At 46.9% G+C, this 23,320-nt stretch overlaps 1 protein-coding gene across 1 annotated transcript in view; it reads left to right on the top strand.

Annotated features, from left to right (window-relative positions):
• SFRP1 (secreted frizzled related protein 1) overlaps positions 1–14,371 on the top strand; it is a 42,973-nt gene extending 28,602 nt beyond the window's left edge. Inside the window, exon 3 of the mRNA XM_081084791.1 lies at positions 10,830–14,371. Within this exon, the coding sequence (XP_080940917.1) occupies positions 10,830–11,152 (323 nt within the window). The 3' untranslated portion in view covers positions 11,153–14,371. The remainder of the gene's footprint in view (positions 1–10,829) is intronic.
• The last annotated feature ends 8,949 nt before the right edge of the window (positions 14,372–23,320 follow it).

Raw genomic sequence — 23,320 nt, 5'->3', positions numbered from 1 at the left:
CCGCGGGGCCTTGGACATGCCCATGTTGGCCTTGCTCAACTCAGACCGAGTTTCTGTGAGGTTGGAGGGCTGTCCTGGCCACCAGCATGCTCAAACACCATCCAACAGCGTCCTCACCCTGGACCACTGTGAATAGCCACGGTGACAGATCAGAAAGCCCGCCTTATCCCCACCCCTCAAACTCCGAACCAGTGGTTCTCAGGTGTGGTCCCCAGATCAGCTGCATCAGTATCACTTGGGAACTTGGTAGAAATGCTAATTCCTGGGCCCCATCCCATTGCTACCAATCAGAGCTCTGAGGGTGGCTCGTCCTGTAACAAGTGTCACCGGCAACAAGTCCTCCGGGTGGTTCTGATGACGCTGAAGTCTGAGGACCCCTCCCAACAGTGAGCATCTCTCAGAGCCAGGGGGTAGCTCATGCTTTTCCTGTTCATTGGTTGCAAAGCCCCCTCCCCACGTTTTTCCTTCCAAGAGGCCATCATTCCACACTCCAGCTTGCCATTTGTGTCAACAGTAGGGGGTGGAATGGAGAGGAATGGAAAACAGTGACCCTGCAGCAGGAAAAGCTGTTTGCCTTGGCAGGTTGGCCCAGACTTGGAGCCAAGATTCAATCAATCCTAGTGATTGACTTTATTTAAGCGATTCTCCCATTCTCCTCTGCCTCCTGCTTGGGGGGGAGGGGGGGACGGGGAAGGATACAGAGCTTACGGGCAGGAGGGGCCCAAAGCTCTTCTTTGTCCCACTCCGAGGCCCAGGCCCCTGCTGCCAGAGCTGCCAATGCACACGTCTTCCCAAATAAAACCACTCCGGGAGCTCTTTGCTCTTCAAGTGGGGGTTTTCGTTTTGCACCATTAGCTTAAACCAGTGGGGACTTAACACAGTCCATGAAATCATGCAATGAGGCAGCGGCATCCTGGCTGGCGACCTCAGTGCCGCTGTGTTGAGTGTGTGTGTGTTGGGGAGGAGCCTGTAAAGTTGCAAATTCCACTTTCCTGCCCCCCCCCCCCCCCCCGACCTCCCCAAGATGTTGGGGGTCCAGAAAACAGAACAACATCAATTAATTTGCCCCAGGTAAGTACCCAAGGAGCATTTTTTACATCTGCTGTTTTAGTAAATGAGAGAAAAAGTGAGCTGCTTTCAGTATTTTGGGGTTGGGGTGGGGTTTGTTTTTGCTTTCTTTTCTTTTCTTTCTTTTTTTTTTTTTTTTTGGTAACGCATGTCCTGCAGTCAGTAAATGCATGTAAGTATGCAGCGTGTGGTTTGTGGTCAGGGGAGAGGCTGAGTTATTGTGACCAAGTGCGAGCTCCTTTCTTTGCTAAAGGAGTTAATGGTGCCAAACACTGGCTCCTGCTGGGCACAGAGAGGTCTGTTAAGCCTCCCTTGCGGGGCCTTTGTCAGGAAGACTCATTTAGCCCTAATGCCTCAAAGCCAGCGCGCCACTGTGCCCAGACCCTCTGCTGAGAGCTGGAAGGAGGCTGAGTTTTCTCACAGCCCGGCCCTTCCCCAGCGCTGTTACCCAATCTCATAGGCTCAGTTGGGTTTGGGGTCGATGGTGCTTTCTGCCTGGGGACGCCCACCCAGGAGATTTGTGAAAATGGGCCAGGAAGCCGAAAATCAGGCCCTCTCTGTTTTTAAGGCTCAGCAAGGTCTTGTTATCTGAACAGGCTTTTTCATCTGGAGGCTCTGTGGGATGAGGGGCGCGGGCCAGGGCACCAGAGCTGATGCCCGTGTGCCCATCTGTGGGCTTCTCCTGATCCAAGCGGCCGGTAACAGGCCACTCTGTACAGAGTTTGCCAGTCTTACCCGCCTGCTTCTCAAATTGTCTATTTGGGAACGTCAGCCCTCTCTGCAAGAGAAAGCAATTGAGGAAAAAAGCAAGTCACCAGGAATCCGGGTGTGTGCTGTTATCTGCTGTGGGATGGCTTTTCATGAGCAGCCATTAGAGAAAATGGATCCACCTGCCTGTCCAGGTGTCCCCAGGATCTTCCTGGACTCATTCATCCCCTCTCGCTTTTCTGCTTGGAGGAACTATGGAATAAAGGGATGAGCTCTGCTGGAGAGGCCGGGGAGCAGGTTCTCACAGAGCTATGGGAACCTCTATCTGTATGATCTTGGGAAAGTTACTTTGAGCATCAGTTGAACTAGGTTTCACATCCCTCCCAGTTCAAAGGAAATAATTCAGATTCTAACATAATAGTTTTTTTAAAGTATTTTTTATTGATTTCAGAGAGGAGGGGAGAGGGAGAGATAGACACATCAATGATGAGAAAGAACCACTGATTGGCTGCCTCCTGCACGCTCCCTCCCCCTCCCGCCCCCCATGGGAATGGAGCCCGCAACTCAGGCATATGCCCTTGACTGGAATCGAACCTGGGACCCTTCGTCCGCAGGCTGACACTCTATCCACTGAGCCAAACCAGCTAGGGTTTTTTATCTGAAAAATGATGGGGTTGGTTAGATTGATTAGGGCCAACCCCTTACCCCTAAAAGCACTAGAAAAAGCAGAATTACCACTCAAACATAAGCCTTAAAGGAGCTCTAGTAGCTACTTCCAAGCTTCTCTAGTTGAAGGGACAGTGGAGGACCTGGAAATGTAATCTTTGTGTTTCTTTTAAGATCTCACATTTTATGATTCATGTATATTTTAAGTTATTTAGAGACTATACACTTTTTTACAATTTTAAGTTTTTTGCTTTACAATAAATACAGTTAAAAAAATCAAATAGTAATAAAAAAAAAAACCCCTGCAGAACCTTGCCCCAGGCCTTCCTACCACTAATTCCCACAACCTACAGGTAAAATTTTAGTAATTTTTGTGTGATAGTTAACATCGTTTTTCTTAATTTGATTTCTTAATTTTAATTTTTAGACATTATTTATTTCCTGTTATTGAAGATAAACATGTATCTGTTTTATAGTGTCTCCCCACTTCTCCTGAATATAGTTAAATTATATTGTTGGTTAAGTTCATATTCAATGTTTAATTCATTCTGATTATGTGAATATTACCTGCAGCTGAGCCATGTAGCATACTGCATTTATATGTCCTGCACACCTTTGTGTTTTCCCTTGAGTTGCTAACTGCCTCATTTCATTTTCCCAGTTCTCATGTTTGTATTATGAATCTAGCTTCAAACTTTTCTGCAGGTAATCTGCAGGTCTCTTTCCTCCTGTTTCAGTCTGGACTGGCTGAGCTTTAGGCCTGCCACACAGCTGTTCTGGAAAAACCATTCTGACTTCCATTGCTTTTATTTTAAGTTATATCTTTGGTTTTTTGAATTCTGTGTCTTCTTGTTCTGCATTTTCTATAGACTACATCAGGGAGTGGTTTCCTGAGAGAAGACATGTGGGAGATAATTTTTCTTTAATCATTGAATGTCTAAAGATGTCTTTATTCTACTCTTACATGCTGATTGATAGGCTCCATATCTAATGTGGGGATTATAAAGACATTGATCTATTATCTTCTAGCTTCTAGTGTTGCTATTGATAAATCCAATGCCATTCTGATGCCTGCTCCTTTGTATTCGAGGTACACTCTCTTTTTCTCTAGAGGATTTTAAAAGTTCTTTTTATCCCTGGTGTTCCCAGATGTTGTGATTCATTGAGCTGGGGACTGTTTAATCTGAGAGCTCATGTTCCTCATTTCTGGGAAATTTTCTTGTATTATTTCTTTTTTATTTTTTAAAATTTCTTTATTGATTAAGTTATTACATATGTGTCCTTATTCCCACATTACCTCCCATCCCCCCCCAATCATGCCTTCACCCCCCTGTTGTCTGTGTTCATTGGTTAGGCCTATATGCTTGCATATAAGTCCTTTGGTTGATCTCTCCCCCTTGCCCCCACCCTCCCCTACCTTCCCTCTGAGGTTTGACGGTCTGATTGATGCTTCTCTGTCTCTGGATCTGTTTTTGTTCATCAGTTTATGTTGTTCACTATATTCCATAAATGAGTGAGATCATGTGATATTTATCTTTCTCTGTCTGGCTTATTTCACTTAGCATAATGCTCTCCAGTTCCATCCATGCTGTTGCAAATGATAAGAATTCCTTCTTTTTTACCACAACATAGTATTCCATGGTGTAGATGTACCACAGTTTTTTAATCCACTCATCTACTGATGGGCACTTAGGCTGTTTCCAAATCTTAGCTATGGTGAATTGTGCTACTATGAAGATAGGGATACATATCCTTTCTAATTGGTGTTTCTAGTTCCTTGGGATATATTCCTAGAAGTGGGACCAATGGATCAAATGGAAGTTACATTTTTAATTTTTGAGGAAACTCCATACTGTTCTCCACAGTGGCTGCACCAGTCTGCATTCACACCAGCAGTGCACGAGTGTTCCTTTTTCTCCACATCCTCGCCAGCACTTGTCATTTGTTGATTTGTTGAAGATAGCCATTCTGACAGGTGTGAGATGGTACCACATTGTCATTTTGATTTGCATCTCTGGGATGATTAGTGACTTTGAGCATGTTTTCATATGTCTTTTGGCATTTCCTCTGTCTTCTTTCGAAAAGTATCTAGGTCCATTGCCCATTTTTTGATTGGGTTGTTTATCTTCCTTTTGTTAAGTTGTATGAGTTCCCTGTAAATGTTGGAGATTAAACCCTTATCAGAGATAACATTTGCAAATATGTGCAGCGGGCTTTTGTTGTTTTGTTGATGGTTTCCTTTGCTGTGCAGAAGTTTTTTATTTTGATGTAGTCCCATTTGTTTATTATATTATTTCTTTGATATTTTTTCCCATTCATTTTCTTAGTTCTCTCTATAATGCCTTCTATTCAGATGTTAACTCCTGGATTGACCTTCTATCTTATCTTTCTTCTTTTGTTTCCCATCTCTGTGTCATTTTCTTTAGCTTTCTAGGGAATTTTTTCAGCCTTACCTTAAAGCACTTGTATTGCATTCTTTACTTCTGCCCTTAGATTTTAAATTTCCAAGTGCTCTTTCTGTTCTCTAAACATGTCTTTTAATAGCTTTCTGTTTTGGTTTTATGACTACACTATCTTATCTAATATTATCTTTGTACAAGTTTTTTATTTTATTTTATGCTCCCTACATTGTCTCTGTTATCTCTGATTTATTTATTTTTCCTGATTTGTTTTGTATGTTTTGGTCTCCATAGTTCACATTAAGAGGCTTCCTTCAATGTCCGCGGATCCTTGGCTGGCCATTTGAATTTAAGAGTGAAGTGCTAAGTTGGAAGCTCTTTGTGTAAATGCCTGTGATTTGTGGGGCCTCATTTTAGTTTCCCATGGGAGCTGTAGGTCTTTCCTTGTGGGCTTCTCGCTTCTTTAGATGGAAACCCTTCAGGTCCCTGACTGGGGGATATAAACGCAGTGTTCTAAGATCTAAGGGTCTCACTACTCCTCATGCAGCACCTCACTACCCTGTCCTCCTCTCTGGTGTCGCCATGCCCACTGTCTTCTGGTTCAAACTTTCTGGAGAGAATCAAGCTCTTGGCTGCTGCCGGTGAAGGCCAGTCACCTGGCTTTATGGCCCAGACCAATAGATCTGAGTGTCCTTACACAGACCTTTTACCAGTTCCTGTTCAATACAGCCTCTGTAATGGGGTGCAGAAGCACCCAGTGGCCCCGGTTCCTAAGCGTTTCTGGGTCCTGCAGTGAGGATCGACTTGTTTCTGACTGGCAGCTAGGTTTCAGCTTTCCCTCTCCCTGTCAAGCCAGGTTCCACCATCCATTTGCTTTCTATTACGCTAAATGTTGATATGTTCTTGCTTCCTTTACCGTTTTCCTCCATGTGTTTATAACTTTTTTTCCTATACTTTTAAACTGACTTCGGAAAGGAGTGGAAATGATTGCGTGTGCTCGGTCTGATATGCTTGGCTAGAAGTGGCCAGTGGTAAATCCACACAAACATTCCAGAAGCTTGGTGGTTGTCAGTGTGGCGTACCTTTCCTTTCCCTTCCCACTGCTGCTTAGCTGTCTGGAATTCACTCTCGCCCCTTGGGATCCTGGCCTCCCACAGGTCTTCAGGGACCGCCTGATTGCCAAGGCGAGGCATCAAGTCTCACACTCGTTCTTAAACTCTGCAGCCTTTGGGTCAAGGAGCATTTTCTCCCTTCAAAACACCTTCCCCTGGTGCTTTCTGAGACAGCGGGCTGCCTGGTTTTCCATCTGCCTGCGATGACTTTTGTAATAACCCTTCTTTCTCTCTCCCTGTGAAGATGCTCCCAGGGGCCCCCGTTCTCTTTTCTGTCCTTTACTCTTCATTGTAACTACTGTCTGTAACCAGATGAGTCACAAATCTGATTCCTAACTCAGCCCCATCCCCACCTTTCCCATCAGATTTTTCTTATATTCCGGCAGCAATTCCACGTCAGTGGTTGTGTAAACGACTAGCCCTTGGCTAAAAGTTGCCCTACATCCAAGTGCCCTGTCTAGGTAGTTGGAAGAATGGCGGCACCATTAGTATAAGCAGGTCAGGAGGAAGAGATGGTTTTGAAGATGGGTTTGCCTAGAGTGTAATGAGTTTGCTATTCTCATTTCAGCCTCAGAAATATGCAAGCCTCATGGGAAGTATTCCAAGGAAGTGTAATTTGGGAGAAAAAAAAAAAACATGGCTTGGGTGACTGAAGTGGAATGAAGCTTTAAGAGCCTACCTGAATATAAAGGATTATTTGTTTTAAAATTTCTGAGAAAGCCCCTAATTGTACCCTTAAATTTGAGGTTTTCTCAGTTTCTAGGTCTCTGGATTCTTGCTCGTAGTGACTGGTGAGCTGAAAGGTGGAGTCATATTCTACTCTTGAAGGATGCTAAGTTGTTGCTACAAATAAACAACAAAACCCCCAGAGAAGCGTTTTGTTTTGTTTTAGTTTGGAGTCCAGCTGATACAGGTAGCTGAGGTCATGGGCCTTAGGCCCTTATAGCATTCTCCCCCAGGTGAGTGGGCTCACCAGGAGGGCGGAGAAGAAAGAGCAGTGTGGGGATGCTGGAGATGAACTTTGCTGGCTTCCCCCGACCCCCTGCCACCTTCCTCCAGTCCCTCTAGTATGCCCAGCATGGTGCCTCTGGATGGTAGTGCTGCTAGGCCTGCAGACTTCACTCTATGCTTTGTAGATGGAGAACAGACCCTCAGAAAGCCCAAAACCAGATTTTTGTGGTCACACAGTTAGAACCCAGGACCCAAGACTCCATCACACCAGCTGCTGCCTCCTGGGCGTCTCCTCCCTGCCCACCACCACCAGGTGCATTGCAAACTGAGAACACAGTCCAGGGGCGTAGCCCCTGTGGGCCAGGCACTGCCAGCATTGGGGGCCTGGGAGGGGAGGAAGACGGGATCAGTCCCAGACTGCTCCTGGGCCAGCATCCACCCTTGTCCCAGCAGTCCCTGGATGGGGCATGGTGGGGGGTTGCCCACGTAACCACAGGCACAGGGAAATCAACCGCGGACGGCTAATCGCCTATCCAAACATTGCTGGTAATCTGCATCCCTAAAATAAACCCTTGAAAGATGGAAAGATGTTAGTAATTTCTGGCCAGATGTGCCTCCTCCTTTCCTACTTTCCCCACCTCAAAAAAAGAAAGTGAGCCAAATGGCAAGGAATAAAGAGCCTAATGCAGAACACATTTCCATCATTTGATTTCCCCTCTCCCCGTGCCGTCCCCCCACTTATGTAAACTAAATTCCTTTACACGGTCATGGCAAAGGACCATTAATTTTTGATTTGAGTTGTGATTAAAGGCAATACAGTCAAAAGAGTGAGATAATTTCCACTGAAGCAATGCCATTTGAAACCCAGTCATGGTATAGTAGGAAAGAGCGGGGGTCTTTGGGGTTAGGCTGGATTCTACTTCTGATTCTCTCTCTTACAAATGGAGGCCACGTGTTTTATTACTTAACCCGAGTCCTCTCCCCGATTGAAAAATATAATAATGCAGATTCTACGCATGGATGCTGTGAGCACTAAGTCAGGAGCCACACCGACAGCAGCTGTCCTGTGCTCACAGGGCGGCATGTGGTGAGAACTTAAGAAAGGATGGCTCACGTCTGTGTAGCAGAGAGGGCGCCTGCATTGTCAGCGGGGCATGCATTCACTTCTCCTGGTGTTGGGATTGATCACTCACTCCGATGGCAACGCTTGGTTCCCAGCCTTTGACACTGGGAAGTAGCTTGAGACTCCTCTAGCGCATGGGGCCACCTTTTGGAGGGCCTTGTGAAAGGAGAATAGTTCGGACTGCCTTGCCTCCCTGCAGTATTCTTGGCTGCCTTTCTGTGTGGTTTCTCCTAGTCCCATTTACTCTGTTTGACTTAGCCTGGGCCTGAGTAGTGTGTCTCCTCTGGCTGGTTCCTCACTCAACCCCTCTGAGAACCTTTCTGATTTAGCCAGCCACAGCCTAGAACAGTCGAGGTCTTTTCTCAAGTGAACCCCAGGTACAAGGGCTGTAAGTCTACAAGAGAAGCTTAGTCAGGTGTGGGCCTGCTCGGGCCTGTCTGGGGTGAGGTCCTGGAGGGAGGGTTTCTGCTGCTTTCTGTTCTGCACTCCCCCCTGCTGGTCCCACTACACTGTCCATGGTGCGGGTGGGCGTCACACATAATCAGTGGCCCTGGGCAATGGCTGGTTCAGGCTGAGGGGAGAGCTAAAGGAAGGAACTCCCTCCCATGTGTGTGGGGAAGCCTGGACCAGCCTGTGAGGTCAATGCTACAGTGAGAGAGCATTCTGCTGCCGGGTGCCCAGTTCCTGAACCTTCTGCCACCCTTGGGAGTGAGGCATTTCATAAGCGACACCAGGTCTAGGGTATTGTATGGGGTTGAGTAGGCTGCAAGGTCTGGAACCCTTTTGTAAGAAAAAGAAAGCAGTGGGGCCATGTTTAATTTACTGACTTTGACTCATTCATTAAAGATTGTTCCTAGGACAGTTTCTTCTCTCCTCCTTATTCTTGGGTTAGGCCAAGGGCGTGCTTTCTAATCAACTAAATATTAACTTATAAAGCTGCCACGAATGCAGTGTTTCCTTTGCCACAACAGTCTCTTCCAACCGGGAGGAACCCTTACCATTTCTTAAGTAGGTCATTTTGAAATGTGGGTGAAACTGGGAAAGGAGTCTGAGTTGCTCCCCCTTATTTTCTTGACCCATTTAATCAGTATCTCAGTTTGGGGTTCATTATGAAGAATTTTGCAACCATAGAGCCAGCATGGGCAGCACAGTGATTAAAAGTGCACATTCAGACATGGATTAAAATCTAGGATTAGTGACGGTGGGCAAGGTAATGCCTTATGCCTCATTTTTTCTCATCTGTTAGTTGGGGGAAATAATGGCACCTTCCTCATGGAGTTGTTAGGTTTAATTGAGGAAATGCATGGAAATGCTCAGCACACTCGTAGGCATGCCATATGCTCTCATAATTGTTAGCTATTGTTATTTAGTTCAGATTCTAGTCATTCCTCATGGCTTGTGGGTGGGAGCTTTGTGTTATTAAAAGGAGGGGGCTGAGTAATTTTGAACTCAGAAGAATTCAGAGGATGTACAAATTGTCTGGTGACTAGCATCTAGAAAATGATTTCCAGCTCCTTTGGGAATACCGGGGCTGGCTGGCCTCCGAGGGGAGTGAACTGTAACAGCCATGCTGTGTTAACGCACTGACCGCTTAGAGCAGTGATGGCAAACCTTTTGAGCTCGGCGTGTCAGCATTTTGAAAAACCCTAACTTAACTCTGGTGCCGTGTCACATATAGAAATTTTTTGATATTTGCAACCATAGTAAAACAAAGACTTATATTTTTGATATTTATTTTATATATTTAAATGCCATTTAACAAAGAAAAATCAACCAAAAAATGAGTTCGCGTGTCACCTCTGACATGCGTGTCATAGGTTCGCCATCACTGGCTTAGAGAATGCCATCACACTGATTTGTCTTCATCCAGAGACCCTGTGCAGCCATCACTAAAGTATCTGGTCTACACGTTAGCATTAACATAATGTTAACTCAGGGTCTATAATGACAAAGAAGAGAGAAGGCCAAGTTGATGGACTCTCCCTTGCTGCAGGGGGATGTGCTGAGAACAGAAGCAGCCCATGTAGCAGATTAGACTTGAGAGTATCATTACTTTGACTTACCTATCAGGACCCCACCAGGACTTGCTCTAATCTACCAGGTGTTTGGTTCTGTGTGGGTCTACTCAATGGATAGATGCTGGAAGCTGATTAGTGGTTGACAAAACCTCAGCGGTAACTGCTGTCAAAACTTCTTAAAAGACACGCTGGCGGGGCCCCTGATTTCCCCAGTGCTGAAATTGGACATTGATGTTGAATGCACTTGAGCATGACAGGTTGAAGCACTTTTCCTTGTTGGGTGTGCACACATAGATTCTATCTGTCTTATTCAGAGGACACAACTTTTGAGGAATTTTATGACCCATGGATGTTAAAAAAAACTAAATCAATAGCATAAAAACAACAACACAACCTCAGGGTTTCTCTTTAACTCCAGAGTCTAAAGCATTAGATTATATGGATTATATTGGATTACATGATCCCCCCTCTTCCTCAAAGCATTGTGTGATATTCTGAGTCACCGAGTTTTAAAAAAGAGAAATGTGTTTTGGTTTTGAAAATGTATTTGAGATTCATAACACCTTGCAGCAACTGGTGGGCACCACAAAACTAGGGGGACAGAATCAGTTCACTGAGCCGTTGGTACTTACTTATAAAACTGTCTCCTTCTGCCTGCTATTTGCCTTTCATTCCACCCTCCTCTTCAGCCATAGGTGTGGGTTATTGTTGTACATGAAAAGCTGTGTTCTAAAATTCTCTCTCCCCTTCTCTCCTCCCCCCTCCCTGCCCTCACCCACTCTAGCACTGAGGATGAAAATAAAAGAAGTAAAGAAAGAAAATGGTGACAAAAAAATCATCCCCAAGAAGAAGAAGCCCCTGAAGTTGGGGCCCATCAAGAAGAAGGAGCTGAAGAAGCTTGTCCTGTACCTGAAGAACGGGGCCGACTGCCCCTGCCACCAGCTGGACAACCTGAGCCACCACTTCCTCATCATGGGCCGCAAGGTGAAGAGCCAGTACCTGCTGACGGCCATCCACAAGTGGGACAAGAAAAACAAGGAATTCAAAAACTTCATGAAGAAAATGAAAAATCACGAGTGTCCCACTTTCCAGTCGGTCTTTAAGTGAAGCTCACGGGCAGGGCGGGTTGGGGCGGGAGCCCTGGGTTGGGGTGAGGGATATGGGGCTGAGCAGACAACGCTGAAACTCACTGCTTCTGTGGGTAGAGAACGTTGTAATCCCGTTGGCTTTCCTCTTGCAGCACCCCTACTCTTCCCTCCACACCCCCCTCCAGCCCCAGTATAGCCAGTATTTAAAGCCGCACGCCCAGGTAGGGAAACCCTGTTAGATTAGGAAGTCTTGTCTGATCTCCAGTCTGGAGCTGCATGTCACTGAGTATAAGGAGGTGCAAAACCATTCAACCAGAGACACAGTCCACCAGAGACACACTCACTAAAAAGTGAAAATTTTCCACACCACACAAGAGATTAGGCAACACCTAAGAGACAGCAGCAAGCACTAAGCCCCACGACTTCCTTTGTGTCGTCACAAATCACTTGTGAGTCGATCAGCTAATCGATCCCTTTGGAACTAGGAAATTCTAACTATTGGGAAGACATGTTGCTTTCTGTTCCAGGGGAATTTCTCTTGCTGTCTGGTTTAGGCAGACACGGACACCCACCACACGTACAACTTCAGATCAGTTCCAGGGAGCAGGAGGTGCAGGGAAGAGAAGCACAGCACAGTATGTAACAGTGAAAACAAAGGGAGGCCATGCCTGCCCTGCTTCCCCAAGGATTGCCTTTCGCTACGAATCAGCCAGTCTCAGATGCCATGCGAGTGACAGCTGACATCCGCCTCAGTCAGGATCGAACCCTCACTCATGGGGAGGGCAGCACATGCCGGCCTTGGTGTGAGGAAGGGAAACACCGTGGCACTAGGCCCATGGCTGAGAGAGATGATGGTTTTCAGACCCCAGAGGCCTTGGTTAGTGGTTTTTAACAAGCATACTTAAGAAGAGAAAAATTTAGAACAGTCCAGCAAATTGTTGTCCCGGTGACTGTAATTGGGTGAAGAGGTTAGTATTCTAATGTCATCTATTTGTTCATTTCACATTTTCTTTAAGAAGAACAACTAGAAAAACCCCACTTTTCAAGGATTTTTTTTTTTAAGTCTACACTGAGCATTTGAAAGGTATGCTAAGACCAGGGTCTCTTGTGGCTACTTTCCTGAGGCTACTTTCCGGTGAAGCGGTGCTATGGCTCGGCATTTTGGGTGGGAGGTGGATGTAGCTGGTGCATAGCCGTGGGTCCTCCCTCCCGAGGAGTCCTGGATCGCTCTGGCCCCAACACAACGCAATTCAAAACTCACAGTGCTTCCCATTCCTTTCTTGCCTGTGAAGAAATGGATTCCTTTTAACAGGTCAAAGACACTCAGAACAGCCAGGCTGCCTGTGCTCCTGCATTAACAAATTTTTATTTCTGCAGAGGGAGAGTTAGGCCACACGTGTCTCCCCACTCAAGGAGAGAGTTTCAAAGGCAACATACCTCTGCAGTTTTTTCTGACTCCCCTCGGTATTTCTCAGAGCCTTCTGTTTAATAAGTGATGTACATAAACCTGTTCACCTAAGCAACTTCATTCTCCTTGTTCAGTGTATAGGAAGCAATTCTAAACAGTCAACGCTAATTTCTTCCCTAAGCCCGATTCCTAATTCTCTGTAACACCTCGGGGACTTTAGCAATTGTCCCTCTGGGCGAGTGAGTGGTTACACCCAACGTGGGTGCTGCACAGAGGCCGGCAAGTGTGGCCCTCGCCACACAGGAACAGTGGAACATGCTCTTAACGTCCGAAGACTCCAGACTGAAAAATCTGCCTGCCACCTTCGTTACCTACCTGAGGGTTGTCCTGATGTAATTAACCTCTCACAATTAGGGATCCCGTCATTTTAATACCTTTTTTTGGTTGTCTCCAAACTTTAATCGTCAAGTGTTGGGGGTGGGGGCGGGGAGCATCTTAAATGATTTGCTTGTAATTGTGCATAGTTTTAAAAAATGTGTGTATATATATTAGTTAATTAGAAATATTGTACTTTACTATTGTCAACTGAAATTCAGAGCAATTTCATGAGTGCATGGATCTGGGTCTTAGATTTGGTTGATTAGCTCAAGAGTTCATTGAACGTATGTATCTGACGTATCTGCTCGTTCTGACAGAGCATCATAAAACAGGCCCCTCATTCCAAGGCAGCAGCCTTGGGAGAGGGGTCTGTGTGGGGTATTAGCAGTTACAGCAGAGAGATTATGGAAGAATAATAGATGGCCGTTCTGTGCAACCCTCTAAATGGGAATTCTCAGGTAGAAGGTGATGTTTTTAGAAAAAGTTCAAAGTAAATTGGAAATATGAATTGCAGCTGGATTTACCCCAACCACAGTGTCCTAGGACTTTGAGGTTTACTGTGGATTTGAGACACCCAGCATCTCTGTGTACAACAGCGATTTCAGGACGCAAAGGGAGGCTGTGGGCCCAAATCTGCATTGTTATCCCAAACCTTTGATTTGCTCAACAAAGGCCATAACAAAACAATGTGCAGACTCATTGGCTTGGTCATCAGTTCCCAAAAGAGGAGGTGTGTGTGTGATTTGGTAATTATTGCTAATGCAAAGGTCCTGTTTTGTAAAGGTTTCAGATAATCATTCTGGGTAGAATCCTGTGAGGTCATTGGCAGAACTCAGCTCAATCTTTGAAAAATATTAGTAATTATCTTAGAGGATAGGAAGGGAGGTGAGAATTCCAGGAACATTTTGCTTTTAGAATATCAGGTAGGACACTTGGCTCTCAGTGCCACTGAATTAGCACCAAGGTGGAGTCCAATTAGAGCTCCGGTTTTCATTTGCATCTGTAAATTACAGAAGCACCTTTTCCCAAACCTAGAGGCCGCGTTTCTCCTCAGACTGCAGGTAACTAGTTGCCTTATTGTAACTGTCCAGGTGTGGTGGGCTCAGACGATCTGTTCAGAAGCACACCTTCGGAAACTCCCATGGAATAACGTACTGGCCGCCCCGACCTGTCACCTGCAGATACATAGGACACACAAAATTTGTTTCCTCTAGTTCCTTCCTGTAGCACTCCTCTTTTAGAGTCTAAATCTTTTACAAAAGCTTTGAATACTGTGAAAATGTTTTACATTCCATTTCATTTGTGTTGTGTTTTTTTTAAAACTGCATTTTTACCAGATGTTTTGATGTTATCACTTATGTTAATAGTAATTCCCGTATGTGTTCATTTTATTTTCATGCTTTTCCTGCCATGTATCAATATTCACTTGACTAAAATCACTCAATTATCAGTGATCATGTGAGTTGTGACTTTTTCCCCCCAATAGTACACCACTCACCGTCTTCCACTGCACACTTACCACTCCTGATTTTTTCAGCGATGTTTTCTGGCCTCAGTGTAATGACTTGCAAGGAGTAGCTGGGCATGGGTGGGCTGGAGAAGCTCCTGGGGGCACCGCAGGCCGCCCTCACCCCCGTTCCCCGTTTACCATCTGCTCCCATGAATAACTTCCAGGAGTGTTTCTCCTGGTTGTGTGTGTTTCAGATCAGAAAGAAGGTCAAATACTTGCTCTACTACAAGAATGTATTTTTCAACCCTGCCTGAGTTTCTTTTTCTGGTTTCAGACGCTCTTGCCCCTCAGACCAATTCCCAATGTTAAAATTACCAACTAAAATTTGAAAACTCTGGTTATCTGGAATCTTAAGTGCAACGGAGACCTTAGAGCAGTGGTTCTCAACTTTCTGGCCCTTTAAATACAGTTCCTCATGTTGTGACCCAACCATAAAATTATTTTCGTTGCTACTTCATAACTGTAATGTTGCTACTGTTATGAATCATAATGTAAATATCTGATATGCAGGATGGTCTTAGGCGACCCCTGGAAAGGGTCATTTGACCGCCAAAGGGGTCGCGACCCACAGGTTGAGAACCGCTGCCTTAGAGGGACGATTTTAATGTACAGATGGAAAAGCTAAGATGAGACATGGCTAGGATTCCCTAAGAGTTTGGGCGTTGCTAGAATTAGAATCCAGGGCTCCCAAGTCCTAGTCTTGTGGGAACAACACTTGACTTACCATTGAACTTCCCTTTGGACCCACAGTATGGCCCTGGCCTGGCCCATGCTGTTTCATATTAGGTTATATGCTTCTTGCGTAAGGAGTTGTTCGGTGCAACTTCTTATTCTGTAAGCAATTACAATGACAGCTTCAGTTGATGTCATCCCCTGATTAACAAGACACTTCCAAACCTCAGACAGCTGGCAATTTTACCTACAAGTGAGCAAATACTCCACACAAAACCACACCTAAACACAGAGACACCATTTCTGGGCATGGTATGGGGACTTGTAAAAATTCCACTAAAGTTAAGCTCCAGTATGGAAAGATTTTATCATCTAGTGTACCTGACTGGTGAACTAGTGATACGCTAGCCCAGCCAAGGCAAATACTGGCATTTCCTTTCAGTTCCCCTGTGGTTAATAAGGAAAAAGTCTTTTAGGCTGGGTGTGTATGGCCCATGGTTTCCCATTGCTGCTTGCATTTTTTTTTTTTTGTAAAACAAATCAGCAAAAGAGTGAAGTTGCCCAGGAGTTTGGGGTGTCCAAGAGGTGCTGGTACCTTGTGTCTAAGATGCTGGCCCCACCTAAACAGCAGCCTTACCTTCAATCTCTATAGCACCTACATCTCTTCAAGGAATCACACCGGTGCTCTCCTACTTAGGGGCAGAAAGAGGTGAAGGGCCAGTCACTATATTATCCAACTTAGGCTGGTCTCACTTCTAAAGCCATCTCCCCACCATGAATCCAGAGGTGCCAACATTTCACGTTTGTTCCTGAGAAAGGGAAATCCGTACCTATCATCCAATAGTAATCAAAGGACGTAGGGAGAACCATTCTTAAATCTTAGTATGTATCATCGAGGGGAACTTGCTAACATGCAATTTCTGGCTCCCACCCTCCAGATGCTTGGGTTTGAGGTTTGCCATGGGGCCCTGGACTCTGCACCTAGAACTAGCGCTCTAGGTTATCCACATGCCTGAAGTCCACTGGGTCTTACTTTGTAAAACATGCCAGTAGGACATAAGTGGCTGGGGATGAAAGATTTTTGGGGGGCATTTCCCTTTTCTTTATCCGCACACTTCATATTACTGCAGCCCATTCTGAAGTTTTCTGAGCGACTCTTACTAAGTATTAGTTAATAGAAATCAGATACACAAGGGAGAGATTGAGCCTAAATCCTTTATCGCTGGGTATGTCTGGCTCGCCAACGAGTGCTTCGCACACTTTAATATGCATGTGAGTCCTCTGGAGACCTGGTTACAATGCAGGTTCCTCTCCATAGGTCTGAGGTGGGGCTGGAGTTCTGCATTTCTTTCTTTTTTTTAAAAAATATTTTTAATTGATTTCAGAGAGGAAAGGAGAGAGAAAGAGAGAGAAACATCAATGATGAGAAACAAAATCATTGGATCAGCTGCCTCCTGCACGCCCCCTACTGGGGATTGAGCCCACAACCCTGGCATGTGCCCTGATCGGGAATCGAACCACGACCTCAAACCGTGACATGCTCAAACACTGAGCCATGCCAGCCAGGCTAGAGTTCTGCATTTCAGACGGGCTCCTGCTGTGGGGAGAGGCTGACCCCACCAGGTTCCTTCGAAGAGCACGCTTTGAGTAGCAGTCTCTGAGGGGCAGGCAAGAAGGGCTGCCAAGGCTCAGTAGTGTCCTTGCTCCCTGTTGTAATGAAGCCATTTCCCGAGTGCCCACATAGGGCCCATCTCCTAGGGAGTCAAAATAGTCACCATGTTTTGGGTTGGAAAGAAGATCAAACTGTGGAAGAGTTACTGGAGAGATAAGCCCTCGGTTCTTGTCTTCTCGAAGGAAATATTTCAATCAGGAGACAAAGTGCAGGAAAGAGAGCAAGAACTTATTGGCCAACAAACATAGGAGAGTAAAACAAGGATGGGCTTAGCACAGAGGAAGCAACAGGCGAGCCTAGGCTGGGCAGCGTTGGCTCACGAGGAAGTCAGAGAAAAGAGGGCCTTGGAAACAGGGTTAGCAGGTTAGCCTGGGAGAGCTGCCACTGCCCATTGCTCCCCTGGTTTCAAATCTCTTTGGGACCCTTCGATGGAAAAAGTGTGGAGAGGAAATGGCCCAGTGTGCTCCCCGGCAAGGAGAGCGTGTGCTGGATCCTTTGCTTTGAGGGTATTTGTCTCTCTCTTGCAGGCGGGACTTCTAGGGGTTGTTCTCAAGAGAATATTCATCAGCTCTCCAGGTGCGTTCTTTCAGGGTCGTGGTCTCACTGATTGGTTAGAGCCAGGGCACGGGATTATTAGTCAACGCAGCTGGTCCTGAGGCAGCCACTGCATCACTTGTCTGGTTTTGTTGCTTTTCTGGGCCTGGAGCTGCAATACAACGGAGGCCTAGATGTTATCTTTAGGGAGGAAAAGGTCAGGAAGTCCAAACTGCATGACCAGCGATATGAAAGGTAAGGAAATCGAAACCGCATAACCAGCGTTATGCTAGGGGAGGAAATGTTACCCTGGGAGCAACATCCTTATTTTTCCAGTTTTGCCCCTTGCTTGGTGCCCGGAGCTTTTGGCCCTGGTGAGCTTCTGCATTGGTCGTTGCTCTGCTCATGTGTCTCTGCCCATTACAGAAGAGTCCTGGTTAGAAAGCCAAAGCTGGGGTTCATCTTCTCAACCCACCCATTAGCTTTCACTTTTGTCCACGGCCAGGAGGGTTGGTTCTTTTTCCTCCGTTTATGTTGGAAACTCACAGATCCCTTCCATTTAGAATCAGGCCTGTGCCCTTTACCGAACTCTCCCAGCCCCCTGTCCTGGACCACCAGGGGTCTTTGGTGTTAACCAACTGGTGGTTTTTACCTCGACCGTTAAAGTAATATCAGACTTTGACAAGAGAATTGGGACTTTTCATGTTCCATTTGTTCACATCTGGGCAGTTTCAAGCTCAGGTTATGGGAGAGGCCAAGACAAGGGGGGTGGGGAACTGAAGTATTTGGAGGGGAAATCCCACCTCTTTGATAAATTGAGGACAGCCTGCCAAGCAAGGCTGATTTACCGGGGGAACAGGCGTCAGGAATTTCTGCCAGCGAAGGTGGGGAAGGCTGCCTTTTGGAGGCTTGGAGAAGATGGGTACCAGAACCGGCTCCAACGAGGAGCAGAAGGCTCCTGTGTCTTTATACATCTGTGGACTATTTAGATAAGCAGGGGCTGTACTTAATCATGGAGGGAGTTGTTTGCTTAAATGAAGGGAGGGAAAGTTGCATGTGTGTGCTTAAGAGGAGAGAAAGAGGAGGCGGGAGGAAGGAGAAAGGATCCAGCCATTTTCCACAGCTGAAACCCCACTGCGTGGTTTTAATTAGGATGACTTTCCCATCACCTGGATACCAGAATTCGTGGGTGGGAGGCTGGGGGGAAGGATTTGGAATTCTCATGGTTCTGTCTGTGGGGCTCAGCTTGGCTCTGCTGTGGGCATCCGTGAGCTCCAAGGAAAGGTTCCTACTGGTTCTTACTTCCCTTCCCTGGCGTGCCTGCGTCCTGGGCTCTTGGACCATCCGCATGCAGGCGGCCTGTTCCTTGGCTAGCCAGGTGGGGTCCTGGGCCAGTGCTTCTCTGAGATCCCATAGATGTTCAGACTTGAAGAAAAAGCAGTCGAAACCCAGAACTTCACATTAGATTTCCTAAAAAAAAAAAAAAAAAAAAAAAGGCAAGGGTTCCCTGCTGAAATGGGTAGGACATGATCCCATCTCTGTGGCACTGCTCACTAATTTTTCACCAGAATCACCTGTCAGTGTTTGGGCCTGCAGATGGATTGGTGGTGGGAGGTGGTTTAAGGGTCTCAGTTTCCACTTGCGCTGTCTAGTTCTCTGGAAAGTTCATGCAGAGCATGGCAATTTCGACTCTTTGCCTAGAAGACAAAGCCCATAATCGGAAGGAATAAAGGCATCACAGGCCGAAACCCAAGTGCCTATTTCACAATGTGGCCCCGGGACAGCCAGGGCGGGTTCCGCAGAATTAACTGGATTCCTCCGGGGTCAGCACTGCCTCCCAAGGCTGGCAGCTCGGGCCACCTGGAACCTGAATTCGGCTGCTGGTCTTGGCCAGTGAAGCAGTGACTTCCAGCAGCAGTATGTCCCTCCAGCATGGCCAAGCCGGTCCTGACCGGGGCCAGGCCTGAGCAAGGCCCCCGTGCCCCTGCAGAGGAGAGGGAGAAGAGAAAGTGGAGGAGGGGAAGGAGGGGGAGGAGGGGGAGGAGGCAGCTTGTGGTTGGCTAGAGGAAAAATGAGCACCAGGCTGTAAACTGCAATTAATGTCTGCACGAATCCTTCCTAGCTCTGCTCCCGACTTGCCAACCAGCTCGTGTAAGCTCTGCGTCCTCTCCCAGTTCTCTCCAGTTGCCTCCTCACTGCAGTGCCGGGACTGCCAGCTCCTGTGACATGGGGACTGGACTGGTGAGGCAGGCATCCCAGGGTGGAGTTGAGGGAGGCACTGCTTAGATGTGCACCAGAGCCCAGACTAGCATTAATTTTTATCCACGAGCTGGCAAGAAAGAGTCACCTTTAAAACCCTCGGAACTGGCTTGACCGTGCCGTGCATCCTGACGACGGGAAAGGACAGCTGGTGTGTCCCGTTCAGTGTGGCTCCTAGCAAACGCCGCATCCGAGGCCCTCCTCATTTCCATGCAAGCTCTCGTGCTGAGCTGGAGAGCACAGCAGCCCGCTGGGGACTGTTCTCTGCTCTCTCTGGGTCTGGACATTTCCCAGCAAGCTTCACACCGAGCCTTCAGCAGGCCTTGAGAAAATCCTCTCCTCTCTTCTGACTCACCGTTTCCTCCCCGCCTAGTGGATGGAAATGTGTTTGTTCAGGAGAAGTGGTTTCAACTGCAGGGGAAAGGGATCCAGCTTTCAATCAAGTCAAATGAAATTCATGTGTTTCATAAGGCACAGACACGCGTGTGCGTGCGTACACACAAGGTCACATTCGTGCCCAGGCAGGGTCACGGCTCTGCCCCAGGAGGACTCTTTTGAGCAGACTACTCGCTCGGGTCGGCACTGGTTGCTCTCGTCTTCACAATCACTGTTCTGTGTTCAGATGATTGTGAATGGCGTGGGGCATGTTTGTTCTCATGTAATTGCTTGTTTCCTACTGAAATTTCCATGTCAGACCCTCTCATTGTTCTCATTATCGCTTGTCTCATATCCCGCCTGCCAGGGAAGGCCCATCACAGCGCCTCTGGCACGGTTGGTATCGATTAGGGGGCCCAGGGCGGGTTCCCCTCGCAGGCGGGCCCTCGGGCGGCTGGGCTGTCAGGAGCCCGCCACAGGGATTTGGGGCTGTGAGCTGCAGCTCCGTCTTGACCAGCTGGGGTTCCTGGTTGCTGGGCCAAATATCAGGACAAGGGAGACTTGACAAGGGCCTGGCCTGCCTCCTGATTCGGGATTAGGCTAAACGCGGACTGCACTTTGCATCCCCATTCCAAGTATTTCAGAGGAAATGTGACCCTGGTGTTTCTGATTCATGTGCACTCAGCTCACTAAAATGTTGATTTACAAAGGGCGAGTGATGTCCAAACAATCCTCCAGGGCCTCTATTCTGAGCCAGCCTTTCTTCTTCTTTTTTCTTATGGCTTGTTTGTGAGTAGGGTAGGTGGGAAGAAGAAGTCAACGATTTTGCCTTTGAACTGGGGAGTTGCATTCCGTCAGGAATAAAACTTGGACAGAGAGGACAGGAGCACAGACCTTTGGAATCAATTGGGTTCTATATTGGACAAGTCATGTGCTTCTAGACCTAATCAGAACCACCTGGACTTCCTCACGCCCCAGTCACTTTCCAGGCAGCACAAAGCATTTGAACTTGACCTGTGCTGAAAATGAGCCAGAGTACATAAAAAGAAAGACCATCGTCTGTTTACAGGAATAAACGTGTGTCTACAGAGAGCTCTTGGAATTCTGGGATAAACACCCCATGTTGCCTTGTCTCTTCTTCACCTGAAATTCCGGTGACTGCCTCCCATGGACACTGTTACTCTTTCAAAAACTCAACCTTTCCAGGAACTTGGGGTGCATGCATTTTCTTATGGGCTGCACATAAAACCTGTTTGGAATCGGGCAAAAGGATGATGACATACTATAAATTCAGTCATAAGTGCCTTCATGGGCCACCAAACATTTTTAGGAAGCCCTGGGCTTTTGCCCATTTCTTATTTATTTCAGGAGAGAGACTTAAAAAAAATTGTATCCCTGGACTTGTGAGCCAGGACCACATCTTTTTCCAGGGTGTAGGTGTATGTCAGGGTCAGCGTGTGTAGGTGTTGGCATTGGGGTGTGTGTGTTTGAGTTTGTGTCAGTATCTGTGTGTGTAATCCGGCTCCAAAATTAGGCCCCTCTTCTGCAAGCACCCACCATATGTGATGTGCAGTGGGATGTTAAAATGCTAAATCATGTGGTGCCAAGTCTGTCTTGTATGGATCACTATTTTTTCTGGGATGCTTTAATCACTTCAGCCTGTTTGTAGACACTGTGAGATACATTATACATTAGAATACCTTATGCTAGTCCTGGCTGGTTTGACTCAGTGGATAGAGCATCGGCCTGTGGACTGAAGGATCGCAGGTTCAATTCCAGTGAAGGGTATATGCCCAGGTTGTGGGCTTGATCCCCGGTGGGGGGCATGCAGGAGGCAGCCAGTCAATGGATTCTCTCTCATCATTGATGTTTCCATCTCTTTCTCCCTCTCCCTTCCTCTCTCTGAAATCAATAAAAAGATCTCTATATATAAAGAGTCAGGGGCCGTCACATCCGAAACAACTGAACGGACGACCTAACAGGCTGCGTGGGGCGACCAGGTCAGCAGGGGTGGCTGTGAGGGGCAACCAAGCCGGCAGGGGGGGCAGTTGGGGGCGACCAGGACAGCAGGGGGGGCACTTGGGGGTGACCAGGCCAGAAGGGGGGGGGCAGTTGGGGGCGACCAGGCCGGCAGGCAGAGGCAGTTAGGGGTGATCAGGCTGGCAGGGGGGCCAGTTAGGGGTGATCAGGCAGTCAGGCAGATGAGCAGTTAGGAGCCAGTGGTCCTGGATTGTGAGAGGGATGTCCCAGATTGGAGAGGGTGCAGGCTGGGCTGAGGGGAACCCCCGCCCCCTGTGAACAAATTTCATGCACCGGGCCTCTAGTATTTAAATAAGCGGTTCTCAACCTGTGGGTTGCGACCCCTTTGGCGGTCGAACGACCCTTACACAGGGGGCGCCTAAGACCATCCTGCATATCAGATATTTACATAACGATTCATAACAGTAGCAACATTACAGTTATGAAGTAGCAACGAAAATAATTTTATGGTTGGGTCACAACATGAGGAACTGTATTTAAAGGGCCAGAAGGTTGAGAACCACTAATTTAAATAAAAGAATAGGCACATTGAAAAATAGAATACCTCATGCTAATATTATACCTGTGTACTGCTAGTTCTGTGTGTCACCCTGTCACCACTGCCATTGCCCTCAGCATTCTGCCTTGCAAGGGGCTTGTACTTGAGCAACTTGTGTTAGGAAAGGGGTGGGTGGGAACAACTAGACTTCAAAGTCTTGCCTATCGGAGCCTCTGTAAGGCCCTCCAGGAGAAAGGAAAGTTACTCTGAAGGGTGAAGAGGTTGGGCAGCATTCCTGTAGCTTTGCTGTCCCTGCCGGGGTGCCCCTTCCTCACCTCCTATTGGTACTGTCGAGTTGAAGGTGTCGTCAATGAAACAAGCTTTGTTTTTTCCATTATAAGAGGAAAATGGTGAATTCATGCAAGTAGATTCGAATGTGTTAAAGGTTGGTCTGACTGCACAGACGGTGTCCATCAGCTGCTGACATACCAGTGAAATTAGGGAAAAGCTGGTTTTCCAGTATTTCTTTGGCAGAGGACCCAGCAACTGACAGTGGATCGGAACGAGGGCTCATAAAGCCCAGGGCCAGGACCCGGACGATGAGCTCTTTCTCATCAGTTGCTTTCAACTCTTATCTTTCTGAACAGTTAAATGTCTGCATTTGGCTCACTCCCCTCAGGACCATTTATTGACTTTTTAGAATGATCCCTTCTGGTACAAGTAGTAAAGATCTGAGTTGGCCAGAAAATCTGGGACATTTTCCCCTGAATAAGCGGTTCATTTTGGTTCTTTTATGTGGTTCTTAACTCTTCAAGATTCTTTGTGTAGGACTTGAAAAAACATACTCAGAAGGCAGGAAAA

The sequence above is a fragment of the Myotis nattereri genome, assembly GCF_964212035.1.
Source record: "Myotis nattereri genome assembly, chromosome: 2".
Classification (NCBI taxonomy): Eukaryota; Metazoa; Chordata; class Mammalia; order Chiroptera; family Vespertilionidae; genus Myotis; species Myotis nattereri.
This window is presented reverse-complemented; position numbering and strand designations above follow the sequence as displayed.